This window comes from Bison bison, unplaced genomic scaffold, assembly GCF_000754665.1.
Source record: "Bison bison bison isolate TAMUID 2011002044 unplaced genomic scaffold, Bison_UMD1.0 scf7180017864307, whole genome shotgun sequence".
Lineage (NCBI taxonomy): Eukaryota > Metazoa > Chordata > Mammalia > Artiodactyla > Bovidae > Bison > Bison bison.
In genome coordinates this window covers 5268621-5280545 of record NW_011494879.1, presented here as the reverse complement: position 1 = coordinate 5280545, position 11925 = coordinate 5268621, and the positions used below count along the sequence as shown (strand labels likewise).

General features: G+C 51.0%; 1 protein-coding gene across 1 annotated transcript in view; it reads right to left on the bottom strand.

Moving 5' to 3' along the window:
* Nucleotides 1–11925, bottom strand: part of ASAP2 (ArfGAP with SH3 domain, ankyrin repeat and PH domain 2) — a 137756-nt gene that overhangs the window by 40392 nt on the left and 85439 nt on the right. Inside the window, exons 10-14 of the mRNA XM_010852043.1 lie at nucleotides 10901–11004; nucleotides 9925–9994; nucleotides 4441–4528; nucleotides 249–297; nucleotides 5–171 (exon numbers count right to left, since the gene is read on the bottom strand). Of these exons, the coding sequence (XP_010850345.1) occupies nucleotides 5–171; nucleotides 249–297; nucleotides 4441–4528; nucleotides 9925–9994; nucleotides 10901–11004 (478 nt within the window). The remainder of the gene's footprint in view (nucleotides 1–4; nucleotides 172–248; nucleotides 298–4440; nucleotides 4529–9924; nucleotides 9995–10900; nucleotides 11005–11925) is intronic.

Sequence of the window (11925 nt, the reverse complement as noted above, 5' to 3'; positions counted from 1 at the left end):
TCACCTGGCGCCCCGCAGTCACAGCACACGTCGTTGCCCGTCATGCCCTGGACCTCCGAGATGATCTCCTTGGTCAGCTCCTGGACGATGTTATTTTCCCCCGTGTTGTCATCTCCCTTAAATGCGTTGTTTAGAGCTTCTTCTTTGCTGTTTTGCAGCACAGACATCCATCTAGAGAAGTAACAGTGACGCTCTGTTAAATCCCAAGGACAATGGCCCGTCCCAGGTTCCTCCGCTGTGTGACTTACATTTGACATTCCGGTTCATCCTCTGCTTGAAAGTGGTACGTCCTGTCATCTGCAGGGCAAAGAGGGGGTTTTTGTCAATTGTAAGCCTGGACAGTAATTCACACACAATTCCAAAAGAAAGTGGTTTGTAATTAACCTCGGGAAGAGTCTAAACTCCGCTAGGAAGTCAATGATTTGTGTACAATCAGGCACTCCCACCCCTTCGCTGGCAGGCCCTGGCTCAGAAAGTGTGGCTTTGTGATGCAAATTAGCGAGCCGCCTCGGTTCCTCCAAGTCTAAAGAGAACCAGTCCTTTTTTTTTTTTTAACTTGCTACAGAGTTGGTCCCAATTGCTATGGCCCTTTGAATAGTATAAAAAAGCCTTTTCTAAAGCAAGGATCTTACAAGCTTTCTGGGTTCTTCACCCAAAATGTGTAACCTCAGTCCAGTTGTGGGAAAGCATCAGAGGAACACAAACTTAGAGTCAGGTGACCAAAAAGCTGATCAATAATTTTCAAAGTATTAAAGTAACAAAAGACGAGGAAAGATACGGGACCACTCTAGGCTGTAGCAGACTAGGACGAAACAGCAGGAGCAATGTGAAGCCCTGGAACAGAAAAAGGACACTAACAGAAGAAATGGTGAAATGTGAGTAAGACTCTGTTACGGGCATCGCAGCCATGCAAACGTCCTGGTTTTCACAGCTCCAGACATGGCCTGGAGGTGGTTCAGATGGTAAAGAATCTGCCTGAGATGCAGAACATGCAGGTTTGATCCCTGGGTCAGGAAGATAGATCCCCTGGAGTGGGATCACCCAGTATTCTTGCCTGGAGAATCCCATGGACAGAGGAGCATGGTGGGCTACAGTCCATGGGGTCGCAAAGAGGCAGACACGACTGAGTGACTAGCTAATGGCATTAGGCAGTTCTGTACTAAGCTGTCAGTATTAGGAGGGCTGGATAAGGGATATACAGAAATTCTGTCTACAATCAGTCCAGAAACAACATAAAAAACAAAGTTAAATTTAAAACACAAAAAAAGAAAGAAAAAGGGGTGAGGGAGATCCAAGTTCTGTAGCCAGCAGGGCAGGGCCGGGCAGGGCCTATACTCTGGGTTCACAATACACATCTGTGTCCCTCAAAGTGCACAAACATGGCATTTCCAGCCTCCGCTGTTATTACACTCGTGCCTATACTCTGGGTTCACAATAAACATCTGTGCCCCTTGAAGCGCGCAAACACGGCATCCCAGCCTCCGCTGTTATTACACCCGTGCAGGCACGTTAGTCCTCAGGAGACTTCTGGCGAGCTGGCCGAGAGGAGGCCGAGGCCATGAGAGGTGAAGGGGTAGGAACGAGTGCGCCAGGTCTTCTGACTCCAGGTTCCAGCCTCCTCCTGCCTTTCTTCTGACACCCAGGGGAAACCCCACCCCCACCCCCGTTACTGAGGAAACGAAAGGGGTTTAAGAGAATGTGTCAAGTTCAGAAAAATAAACTTGATCCTGCAGTGCAGATGTTAGTGGCCGAGTGGGGCGTCGCTGCCTGATGCTAGGAAGAGAGGAGAGGCCACTTTCCCCGCCTCCAGTCTACATGGGGTGCAGGGCCTCACCCACCCCAAGCAGACCCCAGGTCCTGGGGAAGCCCTGGCCACGGCAGGTTGTCCAGAGGCCCCAATCTGACGTCAGGCTAACACCCTCCATTCTCCCCAAGTCACTTCACAGTCAGACCAGGCACAGGCCCCGAGGAAAATCAAGGGAAGAGAGAGAGAGAAAGTGAGTGTGTGTGTGTGTGATCAAGGGGAGAGAGAGAGAAAGTGAGTGTGTGTGTGTGTGATCAAGGGGAGAGAGAGAGAAAGTGAGTGTGTGTGTGTGTGATCAAGGGGAGAGAGAGAGAAAGTGAGTGTGTGTGTGTGTGATCAAGGGGAGAGAGAGAGAAAGTGAGTGTGTGTGTGTGTGATCAAGGGGAGAGAGAGAGAAAGTGAGTGTGTGTGTGTGTGATCAAGGGGAGAGAGAGAGAAAGTGAGTGTGTGTGTGTGTGATCAAGGGGAGAGAGAGAGAAAGTGAGTGTGTGTGTGTGTGATCAAGGGGAGAGAGAGAGAAAGTGAGTGTGTGTGTGTGTGATCAAGGGGAGAGAGAGAGAAAGTGAGTGTGTGTGTGTGTGATCAAGGGGAGAGAGAGAGAAAGTGAGTGTGTGTGTGTGTGATCAAGGGGAGAGAGAGAGAAAGTGAGTGTGTGTGTGTGTGATCAAGGGGGGAGAGAGAGAGAGAGAGAGAGAAAGTGAGTGTGTGTGTGATCAAGGAGAGAGAGAAAGTGAGTGTGTGTGTGTGATCAAGGAGAGAGAGACAGAGAGAGAGAGAAAGTGAGTGTGTGTGTGTGTGATCGAGAGAGAGAGAGAAAGTGAGTGTGTGTGTGTGATCAAGGAGAGAGAGAGAGAAAGTGAGTGTGTGTGTGTGTGATCAAGGGGAGAGAGAGAGAGAGAAAGTGAGTGTGTGTGTGTGTGATCAAGGAGAGAGAGAGTGTGTGTGTGTCCCGAGGAAAATCAAGGAGTGTGTGTGTGTCCCAAGGAAAATCAAGGGGTGTGTGTGTGTGTGTGTGTCCTGAGGAAAATCAAGGTATGTGTGTGTGTCCCAAGGAAAATTAAGGTGTGTGTGTGTGCGTCTGTGTGTGTGTAGAGCAACCCATGTCCGTGAAGACTGCCAAATAAGAATTCCCTGGCATGCACACTTAGTAAGATGCCTTTACACCAAGAATAGTTTCTAGCACTTTCGGCCAGAGGGAAAAGAGCAAGAGGATGCGGTCGGCGCCCCGCTACGCCGGGTCCTGGGCTGGGCTGCTCTTCCACTGCAGGCTCGGGCTCCAGCTGGCCACCTGCCCTGTGTGTGGACCCTGAGGGTCCGTCCCATTCAGGGGACTGACCCAGACCATCTCTGGCTTCTGCACCTCCCACCCAACCAAGTGGACCACGTGATCTGAGGCTAACAGCTCAGGACTTGGATTTATAAATGGGGGGGAGGGGAGAGGGTATCTAGGGCAAGGGGTAGGTCGCACTCCCGGAAGGGCTGGCCTGGCCATAGGAATGTCCTCCTTGAGCAGCCAGGCTCACAGACAGCTTGATCAGCACGGCAATCCCCCTCTAGGGGAAAGATGGGTAAAGGAGGATCCTGCAGGGAAACAGCTGAAGCCGGTGGTCCGTCTGTTCGTCTTCTGGGCTCTCTGGGTGAGAGAGCCAAGCTGGCTTTGCAGGGTGAGGCTCAGGAGGAATGGGTGCTCCTGGGGGCTTGGTGGACCCACACTCAAAACTGCACCCTTGCTGCCCGTCTGTAGCTTGACTTGTGTTTCCCCACCACCCATGTGTGTTAAGAGAACAAAGGTATCTTAGCGATGCGTGCCCCCAGCAACTTGCTCAGCAGGAAGAGTCAGGCAGAGTCAGGCCGGAGGCCAATCCCTGGTCTGTCAGGAGGCTGATTCCCCGGCCTCTCAGGAGGCTCATCAGGCCAGGGTCTTCTCACTTTGCCCTGTCTCCCTTGATCGTTCCAGGGGCTGTGAGCATTAAATTACATAGTAAACTCCCCAGCATCAATAATACACCTCCACACACGTCTTTAAAAGCCGCGTGATCTGAGGAGAGACTGAGGCTAATGAGACAGCATTCATCTTCAGGGGAGGTCGAGAGGCCTCAAGCCACAAAGAAGCAGTCTGTGGGGTTCTTCTGGGTGTGCCCCCAAAACAAGCAGCACGCAGGAATAGAAACACTGATTCTATGGTGGAAAAACAAGTTGATTTCCAACCTGGGGGGTCTCAAGGGCTCTCCTGGGGGCCGCATCACACCAGTATGGCAGCGTTTCTAACATCCCCCAAGTCAAAGGGGCTCTGAAGATAGAGTTGCCCTGTTTTCACAGTGAAAGGACTGTAGGCTGGAGGGTTGATGTAGCACAATCTCCTTGTTTACAAAGAGGAAACCAGAGGCCTGGGAACCGGAGAGGATGTGGCGGGTTTACAGAGCCCCCGAGTGGAGCAGCTTCATGTCCTGAACCCAAGAGACCGGCAAGCTGACTGTAGTCACCAGAGGGGGAAAGAGAGGATGCTGTCACCGGAAAAAAGGCATTTCTCCATGAAAACCAATTCTTCAAAATGCACTGTTTGAAATAGGGTTGATGCCCTAGACGAGAGTTTAAAATAATTTCTCTGCAGCAGAGTGTCTGAGAAAGAAGCTTACGTGAAATTAGGTCAAAACACTTCTTCTCCTCGGGGTTGGTTTTCACTTGGCAGGTTAACAGGTTAAGCTTTGCGGGAGGCCGGTTAGCCTGTTGAAAGACAAAAACAAAAAACAAAAACAGATCTGGGTGGAAAGGAATGGGAAACCACAGCATCATTCCTCATCAAAATGCAGCGAGAACAGGGTCTCTCAGGGCTGCAGAAACAGCGACCAGAAGGCAGGCTTTCTCTGGAAGTCACGACACAGGCACCTGGCAGGGTGTCCCTGGGTCTCGGCTCCCAGGGGGCAGCTGCCCCTCCCTGCAAGGGACACTCGGGGGCCTACACCCCTACCCGCGTAGGGGGACACGTGATGCTGGGCCAGCTTTGAGGTCAAAGGGCAGTGGGCTCCCTGAGATCAAAATGCTCCCTGGCCAAAGCCCAGAGGCACTCCATCCTGATCAGCTGGGAACACGGGCTCCCAGATCAGCTTCTAGCGACCTCAAAGTGTTTTCCTGAGCACTTTCAGGGAGAATAATCTCAGGGCACAAACATAATAGCGAAATCATATCCCCGGCTTTCTGAAATAATGACAGATGATAGATTCATGATCCTTAATGCCAGCCATCTGTGACTGAACTTTCCACAAAACCCACCTCATTCACATATGTATCCCCTCCCCACTCCACACACAATGGTAACAAGAGATCACAGCACCCTTTTGTCAGAGACGTGGCAAAAATGACTACTACCATTTCAAAAACATCATACCTAGTCCCCAGAAAGCAAAGGGCAGAGGATAAGAAGATAATTTCAGAAAAAAAATAATTCCAAATGGCAAAATGCCCTTGGAAATCTTGGAGAAACCTCCCAATAGGAATGGCTTATCTTACCACCCACCATGCTGCTAAAGCAGAGACCGAGTCAAATGTCTCAGAGTTCAGCCGTTCTTACTCACCCTTCCAAAGGCCACCAGATGAGGCAAGAAATGGCAGACGCCTGGATGTGGGACTAACCGAGACACACACTCACACGCATGCACACCTGGGCAGACCAGCGTTTACAGACCCACCTCCATTGAGCTCGGAGTCGAGTGAGGGTGTCCATTCCAAGAGGACTGACCCCAGCAGCGTGACAAGGGTTTGATAAAAGGAACTTAGGGGTGAGCAGGAGCTGGACAGACAGGGTTGGACTGGACTCTCCTGGTCATGGCCATGCTGCCCTCATCCCTCACGTGGAAACCATGGGGTGTCCATCACAGCAGATGCCCAACAGATACCCTGGGTCATCAGAAATCCATGCTTCAGGACTCTATGCTTGGCCTGATCCAGCACACCTTGACAATCCCAAGCACCATAAACCCAGTTTCAGATCTGTATCAGGAGAGTTAACTGGCTCGTCGGGAACCAGGAGATCTAATGGTATATTTCTACAGTAGGAGCCCACACCACCACAACTGCAACCAGAGGTATCCGTCTACTGTGTTACCTCTTGGGATCCCACAACCGTTCAGGTGCACTCAGGACTACTTCCAAGTGCTGGTGTCCACTGAATCTAGATACAGGAGCGGTTAGAGGGGTGATGACAGACCATGGTCAATGTAGAAACGTTTCCATGGACAAGAAGATGATTTTGAATAAGAATAGATACTTTTACTCAGTTGCTGCTGTTGTTCTTGTGGTTATTATCGTATGTGCTTATATGAGGCAGGCACTGTTGAAAGCATTTTAAAGAACTCACTCATTTAATTCTCCTAGGGAGGAACTTTAGGAGAAGGCAATAGCACCCCACTCCAGTACTCTTGCCTGGAAACCCCGGAGGAGCCTGGTGGGCTTCAGTCCATGGGGTCGCGAAGAGTCGGACACGACTGAATGACTTCACTTTCACCTTTCACTTTCATGCATTGGAGAAGGAAATGGCAACCCACTCCAGTGTTCTTGCCCAGAGAATCCCAGGGACGGGGGAGCCTGGTGGGCTGCCGTCATGGGATCACACAGAGTCGGACACGACTGAAGTGACTTAGCAGGGAGGAACTGCTCCATCATTTACAAAGAAAGTGAGCCTGACAGTGAATCTGATGATGCAGGCACAGTTTGGGAGCAGTGACGTCAACAATGGAACCAGGCAGCGCGGCCCTGGAGCCCGGGCTCCTGACGGCCCTCGACACGGCTTCCTGGGAAGCAGAGCCACTTCTGGATCATCTTTGGTGTCCTGAGTGCAGCAAAGAACCACAGTGGAGTGAGCGTTCCCCTCCGTCCATCCCCCGCCAACCTGCGTTCTTTCGTTTTCCCTGGGCAGCTGGGAAAGTGGTCCATTCTTACTGAGACACAACTCCTCTCAAAGACAGACTTCTGACTTCACCATGAGCGCGCCATGAGGTACACAAAGTACTGGAAAAATATCCAGTGCCTATCTATGAAATAGGAATGACGATGGAGTGAATGTGGCTACCATTCCAAAAGGACAACCATGAGAATGGGCCACGACACACAAAAGCCGACCACACTGAGCTGTTCCGAGTTTTACACTAACAAGGGCTTGCTACTGGCCCATTCAGATTAATGATGAGCTTGCCAGCAAAGCTGTCCGAAAAATTCATGGGAGAAAAATTTTAAGCAGAGAATATTCTATCCATTAAATTCCCTCTGTGCTACAATTTTGGGGGCAACGCTCCCATCATTAAAATTCAGCTGTGGAACAGGTCCGTCTAGTTCATCAGATACCAATGTTTCTTGAGGGCCTAATTTGAAGAGCCCTAGTTTAGTAGGAAAAAACTCAGGAAGGAGCAGAAAACAGACCTACAGCCCTAAGTGTCTGCTATGAAGACACGGGTTATTAGTGAGGCTCCATTTTAATCAGGCTATTTCATTTTTCCCCAATTTGTCAGGTTTTTAAAAAGGAAGCTTATATTCTTCCTTCTGCCTGATTGATAATCATTAAAAAAAATTTTTTTTTAAGAGCCAACAGACTTTTCTCTTCCAGCTTGGTGCAGTCTCCAGTCTTTGGCAGTGTGGCAAAGTGATGAATCTGGCAAGGAGGATATCTAATTAGAGTCATTTTGTCCCAAGGATAACTTCTTTCCGGTGCCAGAAAACACAATTAGCCTTGGCTAATGGGGAATACCAACTTGGGCTTCCTACTGAATCCACCCCGGATGTCATCATTGCTGAAACACAGAAGACAATAATCTCATGTGCCAAAGGCTGCCAGCTCCCTGGGAAGAAATTAGCTTTCCTAGCAATGTGAATATACCCCAAGCTTCCGCACGACTTAAAGACCTGATTCTCAGCTGGGTGGTGGATTCTGCTTTTAAGATTCCCATTTACTTGGTCGAGTCTTGGAAAAACTGCCCCCTTTTTTTCCTGATGATAAATTAGCACACTAAGGGAGAAGCTGGCTGAACAGGTAAGCTACACAAGGAGCCAGATTCAAACCAGACCAAACCAAACAAGCCTTTCTCAGTAGGGGTTCATTCACGTGTGAATGCTCTGTGGGTGCGGTGGCACTGGGGTGTTGGTGTCTGCCTTCTGCAGCATGCAGGGAACCCTGCTGAAGAAAGAGGGCTGACTTGTTTCCCAGGGGAGGCAGAGGGACGAAGCCCGCACCTGCCACTCTTCTGGGCTGGAGGCAGAGGTCATTGAGGGCCAGGCAGCTAAAGGCAGGAGGAGGCGTCCAGAGAGAAGGACTCCCTATAGCAGAACCCCCGAAGAGGAAACGCTCACTCAACAGGCGGTGGTATGGCAAGCTGAGCTGTCACCACACTAGTAAAGCTGGGTATAACTGTACTATCTGCTGAAAACTGGGACAACCCGGCAACATTTAAAGAAAACTAAGCCTCTGTATCTTTTAAGAGGAAGCTCAAGCAACAGATGTGATGAGAACCAATGTTGTCAGCAAAGGATTAGCAGAAATGACCAGGCCTGTTGTCATCTCTGAAGTGCAGGCAGAACCACTCTTTGGTTCAAGCTGAGGCCCTGAGTCTTGTGGACATGCCAATGAAGCCGAAGAGACCCGATGACTTTAGGGCTATAAACAAGCATGCAGGGAAACCCAGTCTTACTTTATAGCATTTTCTGCACTGAGACAGTAAACCTGAGTTAAAACAGAGTAGAGAACAGCTGGAAAGCAAACCACAGAATCACAGGTGTTAAGGCAGGAAGGGAACATGGCCTTACTCTATTTTTTCCATTCTCCACGTTAAAGAGGATTGATGACTAAATCAACCTGCTTTCCTTAGTCTACAGCACTGTCAGCCTTACACACACACACACACACACACACACACACACACACACACACACACACACCACCCCCCCCCCCCCCCCCCCCCCCCCCCCATATGGACAGAACTTCACATCAGGACCCAGACTGCAAGGCCCCACAGGGACAAGGTGACTGTAAAGAAGGCCCATGAAGGCCAGATTTTAGAGAAATAACCTTCAGTTGCGCAGGCAGGAGCCCCATTCCACCCCCAGGTCAGAGGTCCCCAGAGACCCCTCCTGCCTCTTGGCACCCACTAGTTCTATGGTCTCTCCCTCCCCACACAGAGTCAGAGGACATGAAGGAGGCCGCCTCTCCCGGTGGAACGCAGCCCATGCCGCAGTGCCATCCTTCAGTTGGGTTTACTCTGTCTCCTGACTCCTCAACACAGACAAGGGCTGTTTCCCTGGAACCACACTGAGCCATGAGCTCCGTCTGGGTGCCCGGAGAGCCTGTGTGCGCTCCTGCCCAGCTCTGCCCCTCCCAGGGGAGCTGGTGATGGTGGGGGAGAGAAGAAGGCTCTTCTCCATCATGGGCCTAAGGTCAGGAGCGTGGGAACACAGGCCACCACCAGCGTCCTCGGTCATAGCAAAATGGCCACCAACTCCACCTCCAGACATTTAACAAATGTCTACCAGCCTCCGTGGCTTTCACTAGATCCCACGTCCACACCCGGTAAGGTGATAACAAGCCTCAAGACCACCACGGACAAGGGCCGTGTCTGTAACTGTGGTTACAAGTCCCAGTCTCTGCAAGCCAGATTAGCCAACCATCCTGTTCCAACTGGTTTTCCAATTGGCTCAGCCTATGTTGGCTCAATTTCCTGCATGGGCAACTGTATACAGGGTTAGAGAAAAGAACCTGATGAAGGCTGGGTGCAGTGTGTCTACAGGGAAGTTACTGAAATCTCTCCTTTCTTAGGTTTCTGATTCCCAGAGTCCTGACCGCCTGTTTTCCTCTAATGGAAAAGAAGAAACCATCCCAAATGCGACGTTCAATTTCCACAGACCACCCAACTCCTCAGATGTTCTTGATGCTGTTAGGCAGCAAGGGCCCCTGATCAGGGAACCGTGAACAAGGAGCAGGGATACCAAACAGAGGAGGAACCCAGACAAGCTCTTCTCAGCAGGAAATGTGTTTAAAATGCACCCTCAGGGCCAGCACCCAGGGCCGGGTCCCTTCCCCAGGCCTCCAGCCCGCACCTCTCATCCCATTACCATGGGGACCGCGATGAGAGGATACTTACGGTGCCATGGGATATGGTCAGAAAGCCGTTTTTCACCGAACACTTCCTTTTCTGCCACACTTTTCGGATCCTTACAGATACATGGGGAAAGATAAGGAGTTCAGAGATTGTGGACGCAGGACAACACACACACACCCCCAAGCCTCTAGCAATGCCGTCTACACACACACACACACACACACACACACACACACCCTCCCTGCGCCTCTAGCAACACCATCTATGCATGTACATATACCCTGAGCCTCTAGCGACGCCATCTACACACACACACACCCCCAACCCCTAGCCTCTAGGGACGCCGTCTGCACTCACGCACATACCCCAAGCCTCTAGAGACACTGTCTACACACATGCAAACACACACCCCGAGCCTCTAGCGATGCCATCTATGTGTGCACCACACACACCCCCCAAGCCTCTAGAGACACGGTCTATACACACAAACACATACACCCCGAGTCTCTAGCGATGCCGTCTATGCATGCACACACACCCTGAGCCTCTAACAGTGCCATCTACACACACACACTCCCCTACGCACAGCCCTAGCCTGTAGCGACCCTGTCTACACACACACACCCCCCTAGCCCGTAGTGACCCCGTCTACATACACATACACCCCTAGGCATACCCCTAGCCTGTAGCGACACCATCTACACATACACACACACCCCTACGCATACCCCTAGCCTGTAGCAACGCCGTCTACACACACACATGCACACCCCTAGCCTGTAGCGATGCCGTCTACACACACACCCCCCTATGCACACCCCTAGCCTGTAGCGACGCCATCTACACACACACGCACACCCCTAGCCTGTAGCAACGCCATCGACACATACCCCTACGTACACCCCTAGCCTGCAGTGACCCCGTCTACACACACATGCACAGCCCTAGCCTGTAGCGACACCGTCTACACACACACACACACACACATCCCTAGCCTGTAGCGACCCCATCTACGCACCCGTCGCTCTTCTTGTAGAGGCTGCCGGTGCGCTCTGTGCCATGCTCCTTGTTCCCCTGAGGCTGGTGTAAACTATAGGCCGTGCTCTGGCGCATTTGCAAGTCCTGAAAAGGGTCAAGAAGCGAGTTTTTTTAATCCTGTGCAGATTCCAATTTTCAAAAGGTAGCACACAAAGACACTTACACCCTTACAAAAAAAAAAATTTTTTTTTTTAATTAGAGAATTTCTCCTCTTAAACACATCCAAAAAGGGATATACAATTCATATCCTGGGACCCATAAATGCCACCCACAGGCTGGAGAGGGAGATGACAAACACCGGCATCCCCAAACTGGCTGAAAGAAGAAGGGGCTGTCTGGCAGTGACTCGTGAAGTTCCTTAGATTTCACCTATTTACAAGCCTTAAGTCCCTGGCAATGGCAAGAAGCTCCTGGTGCAGCAAAAGCAGGCTTTGAGAAGAAAGGAAACGCAGCGCGCTGACAAAGGTGAGGCTTTCAAGCAAAACACACGAAGCAACATCCCGCCTCTTTCTTTGGGCAAGATACTAAGCTCCCCGCCTCAGTCTCCTCTCGGGAAAACAGGAGACAACTGCTAGTCAGGACCGTAAACCCAGGAAGGCTCGAGGGAGACCACCTGTGTGAATACCTGGGACGTAACACACATGAATGCCACCCTCCTTCTGACCCCATGCACCCCAGCAGCGGGGCCGTGGGCATCCCTCGGGGCAGACCGTCCACCCCATCAGCTGAGAATCTGGCCCATTCTACCACATCCGGCAACCTCCAGCCTTCTGGAACTAATTTTTTATTATGGCGTGAGGCAGGGGCCAAATGTGTTCTTTTGCTCTGGCTATCCTGTCCCAGCGTCATCTACTGAAAAGACGACTCTTTCCTCATTGGAAAATTAAAGTCACTCAGTCGTGTCTGACTCTTGTCTGACCCCATGAACTGTAGCCCACCAGGCTCCTCTGCCCATGGGATTCTCCAGGCAAGAGCACTGGAGTGGGTTGCCATGCCCTCCTCCAG